General features: G+C 38.9%; 1 protein-coding gene across 1 annotated transcript in view; it reads left to right on the top strand.

Annotated features, from left to right (window-relative positions):
- The window catches only part of ELOVL4 (ELOVL fatty acid elongase 4), a 33,284-nt gene continuing 14,905 nt past the window's right edge, over positions 1-18,379 (top strand). The window contains exon 1 of the mRNA XM_010388531.2: positions 1-438. Coding sequence (XP_010386833.1) covers positions 339-438 — 100 coding nt within the window. The 5' untranslated portion in view covers positions 1-338. The remainder of the gene's footprint in view (positions 439-18,379) is intronic.

Raw genomic sequence — 18,379 nt, 5'->3', positions numbered from 1 at the left:
GCGCGGCCACGTGACGCCGGCGGAAGAGATTGGAGGGGCAGCGGCGCGAGGCGGCAGACTGGTGCAGCGCACTGTGCTGGCGGCTGGGCCTCCACCACCTCTTCCTCCTTCTCCAGGGAACCTTGACGACGCCTTCTGCTCGGCGCTGCTCGTAGACGCCGCTGCCGCCGCATCCCCGCCGCCGCGGCGCCTCGAGGAGGAGGAGAAGACGCAGCCGGGCCGCCGCCGTTAGAGGGTCCCCGGCCGCCGCTCGCCCGGTCGGCCGCCACAGCCTCCGGGATCAGCCCTCTCTCGGGGTCTCCTCTTTCTCTTGCCGCCAGCGCCCGCTCATCGCCGCGATGGGGCTCCTGGACTCGGAGCCGGGTAGTGTCCTAAACGTAGTGTCCACGGCACTTAACGACACGGTGGAGTTCTACCGCTGGACTTGGTCCATCGCAGGTAAAGTCACTGACTTCCCCATCCTCGCTGGGTCCCCCGTGGGGGTCACCGACCCCTGGTCTCGGAGCGCCCGGGCCGGGCCCCACAGGCCCCCGCGCCCTGTGGCTTTCAGATGCTGCAGATCAGCGGAGGGGCCGGCGCGGGCATTGCGGTTGAACACTGGTTAATCTGATCCGAACGTTAAGACCTCCCCTCCCCCGACACTCGCAGGTTTTTCCTCTGAGCTGTCTCCATCTCTCATCAGCTCTGGGATGCGGGAGCTGACATATCAGATGGAGCCTGTACAGCCAAGAGCTCCTCGCAGGAGCCGCCCCACCCTCTGCTCCCACATCTCCCGAGCTTGCTTCACAGTTCTTCCCCGTGCACAGGATTCCTTTTAACATTTAGTCCTATTTTGTGTGGAGAGCGGGCTGGGGAGGAGGGAGGGCGTCAGGGGCAGCTGAAGGTACAGGAGGCTTCTTCAGCCTCCTGGTTGCTTTGACACAACCCTGCTAATCTTTTCTTCTATCTAGCTCCTTCATCTATAGTATAATTTGGACTGAAAAGTAAAATAACATTGTTTGGCTCCTTGAACCTTGAAGAATTGTTAGTTTCCGAGGCATTTTCAACAGCAAATATGTTTGCAGTGATTGTCTGTAATGGCTTTGCGCACTGCAGTGCAGTCAGAGGGAGGGGGAGGCCAAAACACCGGGTAAGAAATCAGTCTTTAGGAAGGGGGTCTCTACAGCAACACCTAGAGGTTGTCCCAGATGCCTACATATATACAGTTCTTAAATCAGCAAACTTTTCTTTAGCTGTTGCAGTTAATTTGGCAGGGCTGTCAATTGTTTGCTTTATGCAGGTTTCCTAGCGCCCAGTTGTGATATTGTATTTTTGCATTTTACCGTTTATTTCTTCATTTGCTTCGCTGCTTTTGATTTTAAAACATTTTAAAGTTTTTGAAATCTAAAATAAGTTTTAAAGGATTTCAGAAATGATTTTACGATGTGAATTTTTCTGATCCTTTTGCAGTATCACACTGCATCCTATCAGTGAAGGATATTAACGTTCCATCTTATGACTCTGCCTTCCCTACTTCGAAATGAAAATGTATTCCTGAAGTTTTTGTGTTTGTTGTTCAATTAGACAGTGGTTTACAGCATAAGTGTAGTCCGATACATAGGGCTTATGTTGTGGGAAAAACGTTTGCTGGAATTATTTTTGTGTGAGACAAAATTATTATTTGACATTAATACTGCATTCACTTCCTTAGAAAAGTATGTTCTTTTTCAGAAGATCTCAACTTTGACACTGGGAAATAAGCTATTTAATAAGCCTTTACAGCTGAAAATGGTTAAAATGCAGTTTTCAATGGAGTGTTTCTTCAAGTTTTTTTTTTTTTTTTTTCTATGTGCTGTGACACTAATGTTACACTACCTGCAAAAACTGGTAAAGATGTGCCCTTCCCTTCATGTCTGTGATTTCGGTTCTTTAAACATTGCATCAGGGCTTCCCATTACACAATTGTATAGAGCTGAACATCAGACAAGTTCTTTAGCAGGTAATTGCACTTGGCATACCTTGGAGTTAGACACTGTCGAGATCCTCCAGTCTCCATATAGCCACAGCCACACCCAGGAGTTCTCAGTCCTGTCATTCCTATCCTATCTTGGAGCTTTCCCATCTCTTGAGTCTCAGAAGGAAAAATCGAGGGCAAAGGTAGAAAACACCTTTCTGTGATGGTGAATTCCTTCCTAATGATGTTTGTGTAAAAAAAAGAACACACACACACACAAATGAAACAGGACATTTTGTGCAGTTGTCGCATGTGAAAGCTTGCTACTAGGTTTTGAAGGGCATATAGAATAATATCGTGGGCCAAGCCTGAGAAGTGAGAGTAGCCCTAGAACACAAGTGACCTCTCACTAGCAGGCCCAAGGAAGGTATTTGCCTGTGCTTTGACTATCCACTTACGAAACCTGAGACTGCTTCCTTGCTTTCTGTAATGAGCTACCTTGTGTAGGCAGATGGTATTTCTTAACCAACAGAGAGGCTTAGTGGATATAGTCTGTTCTGCTGTACTGCTGTGTAAGGAGGAGTATTTTTGAGGTCCAGGCCGAGTAGACCTGAAGTCTGGTGTCCATTTACGTTTACTCTCCTTCATTCTATGCAACTCGTGTTCCTTTTTTTTTTTTTTTTTTTTTTGGACTCACTGACTCTGCTCTGGTTCCACCTCTCAGCATAATTTGATGAAAATCTGGGTGGGGGATATCAAAGTGGAAAAGTAGCTTATTAGATGAGGTTAAACAAAAGTTGGTGAGTCAGATGTTTGGAAAGAAGGGGAAACAAAAATGGGCAGGAGAGAAAGATGTTCTTGAGAAATAGTGATGAGTGTGGTGAAAGGATGCTAATTATTGAGGGAGAGCAAGAAATGAGGTAGGCTCCTTATCCTTGGCTGCTCTCATTCCTAGTGCTGTAGTTACATGCTTCTTTCATTCTTTTATTAATTCATCAAATGCCACTTTGTGCTATTATATCAAATGGTGTTTTAAATATCCAAATATATCCAAAACAATGTCTGAAAACTGGGCTTTTCAAAGGCACATATGTAGCAAATACAAAATATGGTCCATAATATGTTAACAACAAAAATGTTCCTTTGCTATAGTATTAACACTTTGTACATTGGAATTGAAACTTTGAAAGAACTGTACTTTTAGAAAAACAACAAAAATAATTTTTATTTCTCTATATTTGTAGACATTTCGAACGAGGAAATTAGTGTTGGTTTATATTAAAGTATAGGCTGGTGTGGGACTTTATACCAGTTGTTAGTAGGTATTCCATGTCATCATGTTAGTTTTTTTCTTCTATTCTTTCACTTCATAAGTACATTTAAATTATTAAGATTGGAGTCCTAGGCTCAAAGTATATATGTAATAAAAGTTGTATATACATTTTTAAAACTGATGAATCTAAATATTCCCCAATCTATGAATACCCAACTTATCGACATTATTCATTTATTCATGCTTTTAATAAATGTTTAATAGCTTTTTGCATACCTGACATTTAGCCTATAAACACCCTAGAGAGTTAGTAGGATGCTTGCAGTAAAGCCAGGTGTCTCCTGTGAGGCCATATATCTTTTGAACATTTGTTTCTAAATAGCTGTTGTTCACAGGGTATGAATGCTGTTGGTTGAGAGTGGTAATGGTTGGCATTGGCCCTCTTTTCACAGATACAGTACCCCATATTTTGGTGAAAAAAAGTGTCCACTTGGTAGTTGCAGTTAGAGCTTAACTTGCTGGGTCCTTGAATTCACTTTGGAGGGGTCAGAAAGGAGAAGGGATGAGTGGTACAGGAAGAGGGAGGAGAGCTGTAGGATGACGAAATGTGGAATCCAGGCTTTTGATACCATTCATTCTTTCCGTATTTACTTGCCATGTACAGACACAGTTCTGGGCTCTGGGGAGGGAAGGAGGACACTTGGTCACTGCCCTCATGCAGCTTGCAAAGTCTTGGGGGTCACTGTCATTCCCGTTTCCTTGATATCGTGGTCTGGAGGCAGTGTGATCTGTCAGACTCAGGCCTAGCTAGGTCCTAGGGAAGATCAGATAAGTCCTTCCCTGCTCTTCTCATCTCTACTTCTCCTACCTGAAAGGAATATACAAGTTGTTTTTAGAATATTTTAGCTGCTTCACCACAGTTTACTTCCCTCTACCCTTGAATGAGGAGTTGATGTGACTACTGTCAGAGTATTTGGAGAGGGAAACTAGGACAAAAGGTGTCAAAGGCAAGGGGAACAGCTTGACTGAAAACCATGGAAACTGGGAAGGTGCTTAAGGGCCAGGCCAGTGGGTCATCCAGGTTTGATGAAGCTGGGGGCTAGTGGGAGGGGATGTTTAACTCAGCTCCAATAAGCTGAAGTAAAAGCAAGTTTGTCTTAGGGATTGCTAGGCCCCAGAGGAGCATGTGTGTTAAATATTGTACAGTATGCTTACATTAATTTTATTTGTCACAGTTAATGTTTACTTTTTCATCTATGTTATTATCTAAACTAGGTTTCTTTGTTTGGATTAGCCTGGTAAGGCAGTTTTCTTTGAATGTTTCTTTGAAAAAAGACATTCTGATTCCAAGTTGTAGGCAGCTAATTAAAAAAAAATATGAAACATCACCAGCTCCTAACACGGGATCTCCCTTGGTCACTGTTTTCAGTGAGGTCCTAATTATCCTTTACTCATAAGCTCCCTGAAGCCTCTGGGAGGTCCATGGCAATTTATGGTTTTTTGTTTTGGTTTGGTTTTTATTGTCTTTTCCTTCACCCCAATCTGATTTTTGGTGGTTGACTGCTAGACTTTTAATAGCTAATGCTCTTGTCCATTCCCCAATGATAGCATACAGTAAAACATCCTATTGCAGGTAGAATTCCAGGAGGGTAAACAATGCAGATTCTAAAACTGGTGTCAGGACACAGTTTTAACTGTTCTAACTTAGATTCTTTGGCTTAGGAAGACAAAGTTTTAAGAATTATGCAGATAATTATATCAGTTGGCACTTTTGTAATCTTAAGAGCCACAGAGCACTTGGTCATCCTTTAAATATTCAATTTGTTTTCTTATTTTTCTCTCAAGTCCTGTGGATAATGTCACCTGTAAATGTTTTAACATTATTAACATAAGTGTATTTCATTTATTGAGCCACTTACTATTACGAATTAGGCATATGTTAGCACACCGAAATGAGTAGTGTAACAGAGTCCATCTTTTTTCACTTTAGATGGCTTTTTTTCCTCTTCATTATCAGGACATTTTGCTTGTTAACAAAAGAAGGTGCTATTGTTTTATTTTCCATTAGAATATATTTTTAAAAATCATATGAGTTTGGATTTCAGAAAGGAGAGGGGAGGAAACACATGGCCTTTTAAAGCTAAGGTCCACATTAACTTTCTAGCTTGATCCTTCAGTATTCCCCTTCCCAAAGACCTGCAGCTCTAGGCAACTGGGATAACTCACTGACCCTTGAGTAAAATGTATACGTGTCCACCCTTATGTTTCTCATCCCACCATTCCCCTTGCCTTTACCCACCTTTTCCCTGTTTACTTCTCCAGATACCTTCTACCAGAACCCAGTACAGTAGTCCTCCTTTGCAAAGCGTTTCTTGTTCATGGTACCCTGGAGCAAGTTGTTGTCTCACAGGAGCTCATTGTCTTTAGCAATTACTCATGTATTTCCCGTGCCATTCCTTCTATGACCCTAGTCTCAAACTGTTTAAACTTTCATTGTTATTTACCACTTCACTCGTTTGTATTTTTCTCTCCAACACGAGATGATCATATATATTTGTTGATTTGATATGTATCAGGAGATGACGCTCTTAATCTAGCATAATTTTGAATCTTGATATATTGTGGTTGCTAAATATAAATAAGGCTTTAGACCACACTAAATTACAGAAAGTTTTTGTTTTTGTTTTTAATAGAGAAGGGATTTCACCATGTTGCCCTGGCTGCTCTTAAACTCCTGGTGTCGTGTTATCTGCCCACCTCAGCCCCTCAAAGTGCTGGGATTACAGGCACGAGCCACTGTGTCCCGGCCAGAGAGTTTTTTAAAAGAATCATATTTTTTATCAGTTGGTCATTAATTCAGTTGCTGTTAACTAAAGTTAATGAATAAATCAGGCCATTAAGTCATTTAGTAGCACAAAACAGATAAGAAATGAAGAGTTCAAGACATATAAAATCAGATATGATTGTTTTCTTCATTGTCTATGCGGAAGCATTGCCTTGTGTGGAAGTGAGGAGGGCAGTGTGGTATAGTGAATGGGAAGAATTCTGGACTGGGATTTAGATGACCTAGGTTTTAGCCCTGGTCTGCTGCTGATTTGCTGTGAGAGTTTGGACAAGTTCCTTTGCCTTCCCAGTTCTCAGCATTGTTCACCCATAAATTAAGAGGGTTAAATTAGGTAATCTGTAAGGTTCTACCTGACTCTCAAAGTCTAGATACAGATGTCACTTTCTTCATTCTTGGAATAGGTAAAGCAGTTTCAAATAAACACGTTTATCAGGGATTCAGAAGCCTTATTCTTTGTAGTAAATAAAATATTTTCCAGCAAAACTGTTATCAACACTGCCTAAATAGTACAAATAACAGATTCTTATTTAGTCCTTTTTACTTTTTAAAATTTGCTTTATAAGAAATAGCTAGAGGAATAGAGAAACAAAAGTGTACAGATATATAAGGATCTGTTTTGAAATAACATTGCTTTTGTTGCTATAACATTATACCTATTTAATTATCTAGACTCTTTGAATAAACAAGAGACAACTATTTATCAAAAACAGCAATAATATTAAAGAATAAAATTACCTCAATTATATATTACAATTTTTTTTGTGATACTCAGCTTTTGAGGATGGCATATTATGTCGTTTTAGGCAAGTTATTCATGATTCTTTGGGTCTCTTATTTCTACCTGTACCATGAGAGGATTGAACTACATAACCTTTAAGGCTTACTTTATTGAATCCTTATAACAGCTCCTAAAACAGCAGCCTAGATATCAGTCTAAATTCAGTCTTCGTATTTTTCCAATAGAAAATATGAAATTTTAACATACATCATTGCAAATGATTTTCTATTATAAACACTTTATATATGAGCATTTTTTACTTAAGTTTGGAAGTATGGCTTAAGATTTTTGTGAAATTGATAAAAATATATAGGTCTTACAGAAGAGAAAACAAAAGAAACTAAGTGGTTTTGGTATCAGTATGTTCATTAATCAAAATACAAATTTTTAAAATCTTTTCTCATATATTTTTCTTCATGAAATATTATTTGTAAACAAAAACCTTAGTATGATGTCTTATTTATGATTATATTGTATTAGAGTAAAATTTTTGGAATTTGAAAGACAATTGCATTAATCCATTGAGGGAATCAGTTACTCACTGTCAGGTATAATCACATAAAAGCATTTGTGATTTTGAACTGCAGAATTCCAAGGAGCAAACTTTTCTGTTTTCATTTTTCTTCACTTATCAAACAAAAACTTGAGCACAGATGTGTGTTTTTAACTAATTTTATATATTTTTCACACTCATGTACATAGCAGCATTATTCACAGTAGTTAAGAGTTGGAAATGACCCAGATGTCCATTGATGGATAAATGGATAAACACAACGTGGTATATACATACAATGGAATATTATTCAGCCTTAAAAAGGAAAGAAATTCTGACATGTGCTACAACATAGTTGAACCTTGTATACTAAGTGAAATAGTCCAGTCACAAAAAGATAATTATGTATGTGGCATTATGGTTCCACTTGTATGGACCCTCTAAAGTAGTCAAATTCAGGCTGGGCCCACTGGCTCATGCCTATTATCCTAGCACTTTGGGAGGTGAAGGCTCAAGGATCACTTGAGCCCAGGAGTTCAAGACCAACATGGGCAACAAAAAAATATTAAAAATTAGCCGGGCTTGGTGCCATATGCCTCTAGTCTCAGCTATTGAGAAGGCTGAGGGAGGAGGATCACTTGAACCTGAGAGGTGAAGGCTTCAGTGAACCATAATTGTGCCACTGCACTCCAGCCTGGGTGACAGAGTAAGATCCTGGCCCAATAAATAAATAAATAAATAAATAAATAAATAAAGTCAAATTAATAGAAACAGAGAATAGAAAGATGTTTGTTAGGGCCTGGGGAGAAGGGGAACTGAAGACTTGTTTAATGGGTATAAAGTTTCAGTTTTTCAAGATAGAAAAGGTCCAGAGATTCACAACAACGTAGATATGCTTAATGCTACTGGACTGTACACTTAAAAATGATTAAGATGGTATATTTTATGTTATGTGCTTTTTTTTAACCACAATGCAAGAATTTCATATATTGTAAAATTAATACATTAGCACCTGTAGAAATGATCTCTTCAGTGCTCAATGGTAAAACAGTCAATTCTTCTTTATTTTTTCAGGTTAAAGTAAAATGACTTTATAAAGATACTATATAGCTGTTGGCTTAAAAAAATCCAAGTGGCTAGAAAGTAGCAAATAACAAGAAAGAAAACTTTAGCTTTGTGTTTTGCTTTATAGTTTTGCCAAGAACTTCACAATAACTCTGGGAGATAGGCCTTGAAGGCATTTTTCCATATATTTAGAAGTCCTTGAGATTTACAGAAGTTAAGTAACTTTTGTAGGTGGTCATTATAGTGCAAATGAGTGTGCACTGGTTGTTTTGTCCCTAGCCAAGTGCCCTTGTCTTCCCATCACACTAGCCAAGCAAGAAAGAAATAACCAGGCCTGTAATCTATGTTTCTCTTTTATTTTACCTTTCTTTTTTTTTTTTTTTACTGTTATCTACAAAGTATCACTGTTTAGAATACTAAATCTGAACACAGTCATAATATTACCAGAGATCATCTAAAGAAAGACATCTAAATATTCAAAGGTGCTATAAAGGCTGGTGTATGAGATTAAACTACAAAGTGATATTTATTCATATACTATATACATACACAAATATGTGAATATATGTAGAATACAAAATGTGATATTTAGCCTGAGAAGATGGTTAACTTCCATATGATGGCGTAGGATTGTTTAAAAAAAGTGTATTCAAAGTGAATTATGAAAGTATTTGCCAAATTGCGTAATACAAGAGCTAGAAACTTGTTAGTGAAAGGATAATGAAATTCATTCAGGACTAACAGTATTTTACCCAGTGACTATTCACCTTATAGAACTGTTAGAGTCAAGGGAAGCTTTTGGCTAAAGTTCCCATTAACTCACACACTCTAATGGTATCTTCCATCTTTTTTCCTAAAGGGAAACACCATTTCAATTTTCTTAAAGCTTTGAGTTCATTGGCAGCCCTGGGTGGATGGTTGAACTTGGAACTCCCAGGTTAAGTTTTATGACTACTTTTTCTGAGAAGCCTAGCAAAATTTGGAAACGGAGAGAAGGAAACTACTTGTATTCTGATCTTGGCTTCCAGGAAATGAGGCAGCATTCTTCAGCTCTCTCTCGAGATATATTTTCCCCCTTGAAATTGTCTCCTTTTCCCTTATGAACTGGCTTTTGTGAATAGGCCATTTTCTGAAGTCATGAATTTAGACATCATCTGCACTTGGGTGTGGTGGCTAACGCCTGTAATCCTAGCACTTTGGGAGGCCGAGGCGGGTGAATCATTTGAGGTCAGGAGTTTGAAACCAGATATCATCTGCACATGATGAAACTCACTACCATTTATTGAGCATTTAGTATAGGACCATTTTGAGATGCTGTAGTACTGTATTTTATATACCTTATATTTAATCTTCAGATCATCTCTATAAGTTAGATATTATTTAACCATCTGTAGATGAAGAAGTAGACTCAAAGCTACATAGCTAGAAAGTAACAGAACTGGAATAGGATCAAGATCTTTCTCCTTCCCAACAGTGACCTTTTTATAATGCAGCATAACCTACTTACTTATTCAATAAATACCGTTTTATTGCCCAGTAATAACAGTGAACATTTATTGGATTCTTACTAAGTGTCAGGCACTGTGTCCAGTGCTTTATATGTATTATCACATTTAGTCCTCATATTCCTTTGGGCTAGGTACTGTTGTTATCCCCATGTTCCAGGTGAGTAAACTGACTTTCCCTGAACCTGATTCATCTAATACTAACCCTGTCAAATTAAATCCCAGTATAACCAGCCTTCAGCTTGAATCACACATTGATACTCTCATCTGTGTTACTGTCTTTTCTTCTTTACAGCTTCTGAATCTGTTCTTATTTTTTGCTTGCTCTGGGAAATTTTGTAATTTCTCTCACTTTCTACCATTATTATGATCTCTATTCAGGCAAACTTGCAATGAAAATTCTTTTTTTCCTCTGCTTTTTGACTCTGTCCTGCATTCTTTCAGGCTCTTGGGTAACTGTTATAGAACTGAGTTAGAGGAAACATCTTGTTTTAACCCTGTGCTGAATGACTCTCAGGGCATCTGCTCTCTCATACCTTGAGACATTGCAGCTTTCCCCTCTTTTGCTGGTGAAGGTCTCTGTTCCCTCCTGTCTGCCCATCACATTCTAACTTCTTCGCCACTTTTTAGCCCAGCCTCTGCCTTGTCTACCCCTGCATTCTGCAAAAGCTACCCTTTCCTCCCATTCATCCAGGTGCTCCTCCAAACTCAAAACTTCCATCCTCTTTTTTGAGTACATAGGGGTTAGAACAGAAATTTTCCCTGCTAATCATGCTGACTAAACAGGAAACTGATCATACTGTTCTTCACCTGCCACCTTCAAAATCTGCTTATTTCTAGAGTGTATCTCAGAGTGTTCATTACCTGCCTCGTTTGTCCAGTTGTATTTGAAAGGCCCTTCTATTCTAGTTCTGCCTTTTTCACCTCAATGATAGACATGGCTTGAGGAATCTATTAAGCATCACAGTTTAGATTTGAGCCTAGGAGACGCCTTTAAGGTATATATAGTTTACTCCCTTTGTTAGAGATAAGCTCTTTCCCAGACTCTTCTTGACAGCCGTTATCTACAGTTTTCATTGAAAATTTCTTTTAACAAATGTTTTGAAGACTCTTACATACCTGGCATTGTTACAGAGATACAGCAAGGAATAAGGGCTGTAGCACTGGCCCTCCTGACATTTGTAAGAAATGGAGGAAGACATTGACTATTTCCTTAAGAAAAAGACTACAGTTACCCTTTGGGGTACTTGCAGTGTACAGGGTGACATACTAATAGGTGACCTTTGTTTGTAATCAGTAAAGGCAAATAGATTTTTAATAATATCACTTAGTATATTAGTGGTGATTAGTAGCCAGATGTTTAAAAAAAAGGAGTTAATTTGCAACTGTTGGTTTTAACAAATTAAAGGATGGATAGTTTTAGGGAATAATATAGTATAGACTTCTTGGTGTCTTGAATATACTCCTGAAGCTGCTCAGTATTTAGCGATTGTTAGACTTGTGTTCTTTTGTTTATGGTAGATTAAACAAATATAGATGGTTTTAGAAGATGAGGCAGTTGCTGATTTATTCAGATAGAATCTAGGAAGAAATCAAGCCAACTTTATTTTGTGACTTAATTACTTATTAAAGTAGGCTCACATTTCTGAGTAGACCAGAGCAGTGCTCCTTAGACTTTAATGTGTTAAGTCACTGTGGAATCTTATTAAAATGCAGATTCTGATTTAGTAGTTCTGGGGTGAGGCCTGAGATTCTACATTTCTTGTAAGGTTCCAGGTGATGCTTTTCTGCTGGTGCATGGACTCTACTTTGAATAACAAGGGAATGGAGTATTCCTAATTTGTTTTGCAATCTACTACTATGTACTATTATGGAAAAAGAAGAATTTTTAAACGTGCTTAAGTTATTAATGTAAATATCAAATGATAGCATGTATTTTATAGAAGATTTAATTATTTTTTATCCTAACAGGAATTTTGTATGTCTTCTAGAACCATATTATGTTGATCAGTAACTGTTGCTCATTTTACCTGAATCAAAAGAGCCAATTATTTGGTTAATCTTATTATCACCTTCACTTTACATATGAGAAAATAGTGGCTCTGAGTTTCAGGTTCATAGTCATGGGGCTAGAAAATAAATGAGAGCTAGAATTTAGGTTTTTAATTCATGTCTTGTCCCTCTCCCTGTATCAAGCTGCCTCTGCTCCATGTGACTCCCCTTGCCATCATCTAAGATGATTTCCTACTGTTTTCTTGTATACCTTTTATTTAATTCTTCTAGGGGTTTGGATGTTCTAAACATTTTTTAAGTACTATTTTTTCTTTTGGGAGATTATAGTAAAACTTTACTAACTTAGATTACTTGGGGAAGATAGTTCATTCTGACTGGTGGAGCTCCTGAGTAGCAAAAAGCTTTAAAAGAAATTAGAAAAAAAATAGGTTTATTAGAGGTTTTTAAGGTAGTTGCTTTAATAAAAATACTGATAATTTGTTGTATTAATTATAGTTGTTTATATATTAAGTAGAAGTTACCTGAGTTAGTTGAAAACTATTAGATTACAGGCATTTTATTATTTATTAAAATCTGGTTTATATTGTCATGAAAAAGAGTGTTTAAAAATTAGCCTCTCTAAATAATTTTAAATCAGAGTGAGAATTTTTATGTATTTTATCTCCTAAACAAATAAATACAGAATTACAAAATGTCTTCTGAGTCTGTCATAAAACGTTTTTTTCTTCTCAGTATAAACTCTTCTAAGTTTAATTATTCATGGTAATTTTTATTTAATTTGGTTTAACTCTTCTCTTTGAAGACAGAGGAGGATTTAGTGGTTGATCAGTGTCAGTAACAATGAAATGCCAAAAATTATTGAACTCTTGACAGTGTGTCAGATGCTGTATACATATTATTTTATTCCTCACAACGGCCCTACTATCATCTATAAGGCCAGGGGCACTAAGTAACTTCTTGGGTTTATTCAGCTGGTAAGTGAGGAGTCTAATGCTTGTAAGTCTGATTTGAGAGCCCATATTCAGAATATAGGTTGAGAAGAAAAATCCTGGAAGACATTGAGGGGCTTCACTTTTAAGGGGTAGGGCTCAGATTATCTCTGACATGAGACACACTGTGAAGATGTAAAGTTGGGAGAGAATAGGCTGTAGCAGAAGGGAATGCGTGACGTCGTGGTGTCCATGTGTGCTAGGAAGCTTCACAAACTTTGGTTTGTTTAGTTATCACATATTAACCCTATGAAGTAACTATTTCCTCATTAAAAAAAGAAAAGGCAACAACAGTTGGTTCTCCAGCTGTAGATTATGTTCCGCACCCTTTCCTTTTGGAAATTTCTTGGTCTCTGTGACATGGTTTTCTCTTCTGCTGCCTCTCTGGCTTACTTGCTGCCATTTCACCCACTCATCTTCAACTGTCCTTAGAGTCATTCCTTTTTCATGTTATTCTCTCACTCTACATGCTCCTTCCCTTGTAACCTCAAACTCTGGTGTGATTGTCATCGTCCAGTGACCCCTCTGTGTGTCCACAGCCCTGGCAGTTCCTCCACAGCACCAGAGGCTACTGGATGCCTCTACCTAGCTGTCCCACAGGTAGCTCAGATGCAAGATGTTCAATATCCACCTGATCGGTTTCTCCCAGATCTTTTGCTCTTCCTTTACTCTGTTCTGGATCATAACTTCACTATCTGTGTTGCCGGATAGCCCAGAAATCTGGGAGTAATCCTGGACTTTTCTTTGACTCTCCTCTCTCAGTGAATCCACAACAGTCGTGGAGTCTGTAGATTTCACCCCTGAAACTTTCATACCTACCTATCCTGTTCATTGCTGGCACAGCTCCCTGACCCAGATTTCCATCATCTCTTGCATTCTAGTGGTCTCCAACTCTGCCTGCCTGTCAGAATCACCCAGGGAAGCTCAGATCATGGTGTCCAGTCCTACCCGCAGAGATTTTGATTCAGTAGGTCTGGGGTAGGACCTGGGAATCTATAATTTTAACAAGCACATGATTCTTACATGGGTAGTCTAGCAGTAGACAAGTGTTGAGAACCACTGATACAGCTGGTTTTCCTGCCTCTTGACATATCCCCTTCCCCTCAGTCCACACCCCACTGCCTCTACCATGATCTTTTAAAAGCCAAAACCAGCTGTGTGTGGTGGCTCATGACTGGAATCCCGGCACTTTGGGAGGCTGAGGTAGGTGGGTTGCTTGAGCTCAGGGGTTCAAGACCAACCTGGGCAACATGGCAAAACCTTGTCTTTACAAAAAACACAAAAATTAGCTGGGTATGTTGGCATGCACCTGTAGTCCCAGCTATTTGGGTGGCTAAGGCACCAGAATCACTTAAGCCCTGGAGGTGGAGGCTGCAATGAGCTGAGATAATGCCACTGCATTCTAGCCTGGGCAACAGAGCCAGACCCAGTCTCAAAACAAACAAACAAACAACAACAAAGCAAATATTTCTTCATTATCTGCGTGATAAATTCCAGCATCCTCAGTGTAGTTTGTAAGACCACTTAAGGGATCATCACAGTCATTTCCTGCCCTCTTCCTTTGTATATATCCTCTCCATCAGGTCTGCTTAGTTTCCAAATTGTTTTATTTCTTGCTTCTGGGCTGTTTATACATTCGGTTCTTTCAGGGTATTCAGATATTCTCATTTGCATATCTCTTATCATTGTGCTAAGGGAACTTTTATAGGTCTTTCTAATTCTGCACCCTGAAAAAAGACTTTTCTCCCTGTCTACTTGGCAAATTCCTCTTCTTTGAAAAAAAAGTTCAGATGTCTGTGTTTAAACCCTGCCTTCTCCCCTTTTCTGTCCTACCACTGTACATAAGACAGTCCTCTGACATTACACTCATCACACTGCATAGCAGTTGAATTCTCATATCTGTCTCTTCCTCTACTAGTTGAGCACTGAGAGGTCAGGGACCAAGTGATCTGGCCAAAATCACTTCGCTCCAAGGGAGGAGTATCTGACTTCAGAGTCTGTTCTATTCCATCATGCTATGTGATCTTAAGATAAAAATCAGATTAAGAATAAAAACTTATTGGTGGAAGGTATTCAAGGGAAACCCCATTTCAGGTAGACCCCTCATTTTTCTTTCTTTTTTTTTTTTTTTTTTTGGAGAAGGAGTCTCCCTCTCTCTCTGTCACCCAGGCTGGAGTGCAGTGGCGTGATCGTAGCTCACTCCAACCTCCGCCTCCCGGGTTCAAGTGATTCTCCTGCCTCAGCCTCCCGAGTAGCTGGGATTACAGGTGCACGCCACTACGCCCAGCTAATTTTTTTTTTTTTGTATTTTTAGTAGAGACAGGGTTTTACCATGTTGGACAGGCTGGTCTTGAATTCCTGACCTCAAGTGATCCGCCTGCCTCGGCCTCCCAAAGTACTGGGATTGCAGGCATGAGCCACTGCACCCGGCCCCCTCATTTTTTATAAAGGAATAATATGCAAATAGTAAAATTGACTCCTTTTACTGAACAGTTTTTGAATTTTGACAAACATGCATAGTTATATAATTATTATGTAGCCTTTTAATAAAGATAAAATTGTATGATTGCTGACCACATTAAACAAGTCAGTCCCACTTGACAGAAGCTTTAGAAATCAGTCTCAAAATATTTTCATTACAAGCTATTTTTTAATGCTCTAAGGGTCTGCAAAGGTTAAAGTGTAAAATCATAGATTCCCAGGTCCTACCCCAGACCTACTGAATCAAAATCTCTGCGGGTGGGACTGGACACTATGATCTGAGCTCCCTCGGGTGATTCTGGCAGGCAGGCAGACTTGGAGACCACTAGAATGCAAGAGATGATGGAAACCTGGGTCAGGGAGCTGTGCTGGCAATGAACAGGATAGGGAGATAGTAATTCTCATTTTTAAAATAAAGACTTTTGCTCCTGAGCTCAATTTGCTATAATATTTGGCTTTAGGTTTGCTTAAATTTCATTCAAAGCTGGGATGGGAAACCCATTACCAAAGGAGACAGCTCATTCTATGTACAAAAGGGGAAGACCCACTGGTCAGAAATTTCCTAAATTGAGGTGAAATTTACTTTGCTATAACTTACCTTGGTTCTAATTCTACTCTCTGAAAATGGAGATTAAATCTGATTTCTCATAAGTTCTCTTAGTATTTGCTGAGGCCTCTTTCTCTTTTCCAGGCTTTAGTCTTTAGTCTTTTTCCCTTATTCGGTGTCATGGCTTTGAAGTATTCATGATCCAGGTCTGCCAGATGCAGCACCTAATGACGGTACGACTTGGCTTCTTTGAGTAACTCTTGTCATTCTTTCTATTGAAGGAACTTTTGAAAGTCTCTCTTATTTTCTTTCCCTTGAAAGAACAATCTTAAAATATAGCATTTTTGCCGGGCGCCGTGGCTCAAGCCTGTAATCCCAGCACTTTGGGAGGCTGAGACGGGCGGATCACAAGGTCAGGAGATCGAGACCATCTTGGCTAACACGGTGAAACCCAGTCTCTACTAAAAAAGTACAAAAAACTAGCTGGGCGAGGTGGCGGGCGCCTGTAGTCCCAGCTACTCGGGAGGCTGAGGCAGGAGAATGGCGTAAACCCGGGAGGCGGAGCTTGCAGTGAGCTGAGATCCGGCCACTGCACCACTCCAGCCTGGGCGACAGAGCGAGAGTCCGTTGTACCTATAATTCAGAAAAAAGCGATGGGAAATTTTCTCCCTTAAGATTAAAGTACATGGTGATTGAGTAGTGCCTACAACAGCTGCTAGGTTAAATGAGGCTTTTGCTTTACCTGCAGTGGCAAGTCTCTCGACCTCTGAATCTCATTTTTAAGATAAAGGGATCATTTCTAAATCTAAAATTTTATGATTCTCTTTTAGATAAAGGTTTACCTGACAACATGAAAGACTTAAAATTGTTAATAAATAGGCTCAAAATAAGAGCAAATTTACTAACACATGAAGGTACAAACATGTTAATAAGCATATTAATAGTATAAAATATGAAAGTAATTTGATAAAACAAGTTGACAAGAGACCATTTATATTTGTATCATTTTTGTTTCCCCCTCCATCCCACCAAAACTTTCTAAAGAGAAAATCCCAAGAATACTGCATAAAACGTATTTGGATCTTTGTACTATTTGGCGACAGGGTTTGACTTCAGTGGTGGTAAGAGAGGTAGGATTTTAGTAGACGTTTTTCAGTCTTTTTTCCTAATGAATTCATGACGTCGAATCCCACTGATAACTGTGTAGGATTAGGATGTTGACAACATAATAGAAATATATCTCCTGTCACTCTAATATGTATAATCTACGTTTGGATTCAGTACATAGCCCAAATGAATTAGAGGTTTTAATTTAGCTGTAAAATACTAATATATATATTTAAACGTTCGAGTTAATGAAAATATGGATAATTTAATATATTTAAAGTTTACATAAAATACCTTAAGCATTAGTATTCATGATTTTCCTTTACTGTTTTAGTCCCCCAACATTTTTTTGGTTCAAAACTTAGGTGGAACTGTTAGTAATGGTGAATTTTCATATCATTGTATGGTACTATTGTGACACAGCCCTTTTTAATGGAAAAGGAAACATATGAAAGAAATATAGAATATTTGCATCTCATCAGAAGCACTAAAGGAAATATTAATGCAAATACATGCAGAAAGACAAACATAACTTGTATAGTATTATAACATGTAAAGACATGGAGAAATTTCATCCAAATATTATTAAAAGGTTGGGAATTGTTGTGCTGTGGGTTAGGGGTTGATAGTTACTACAGCTTCCATGATAATCCTCGGAGGCTGAATTTTTGAAAGCTCTCTGACCCTTCCGAACTAGAAGGGCTAATTTGAAAAGAGTGTGGTGTAAAATGTGGCCTTTTATAGGCTGAAAACAGGGATTTGTTAAGTGGTTGTTGAATGAATGCATGCCTTGCATTGTTGGGCAAAGAAGTGAGGGTATTGCTTTTTTACCCTGGAGTAAGGAATGAAGTAAAAGGTCGTGAACTTTATAAAGCACACATATTCACTAAATACTGGGTTGATGAGTTGTTGACTTGAGGATAAAGTTATTAGGCCAACATAGAGGAGGATCTGGGAAAAGCTGTAGGAAGGGTTCTTGGACACTGAGAAAACCTTGGTTGGATTTGGCAGAAAGGATAGAGAATAGAGGAATAATGTGAAAACATTATCTGCTCTTTATTTATTCATCAAATATATTTTTAGGTACCTTGATAGGCCTTGCAATACAAGAATGAAAGACCCTCTTTCAGGGAGGGTCTTTCATTCTCCTCTTTCCAGGGAGAAAACAGTTTAAAAGAAGGTCACTGGACAGTGTAATGAGTGCTGTAATGGAATAGTAACATGTGCAGGTGCTTTGGCCATGCAAAATGCGTCCCATGACCAGTTAAAATTTTCTTGATCCAGTTTTCCTTACCGTTAGTCTATTCTTCCTAATAATTATTTTTAAAAGTAACAATTTTCAGAAGTTAA

This window comes from Rhinopithecus roxellana, chromosome 4, assembly GCF_007565055.1.
Source record: "Rhinopithecus roxellana isolate Shanxi Qingling chromosome 4, ASM756505v1, whole genome shotgun sequence".
NCBI classification, from domain to species: Eukaryota; Metazoa; Chordata; class Mammalia; order Primates; family Cercopithecidae; genus Rhinopithecus; species Rhinopithecus roxellana.
The sequence above is the reverse complement of the archived record's forward strand: the minus strand, read 5'-3'. Positions and strand labels throughout refer to the sequence as shown.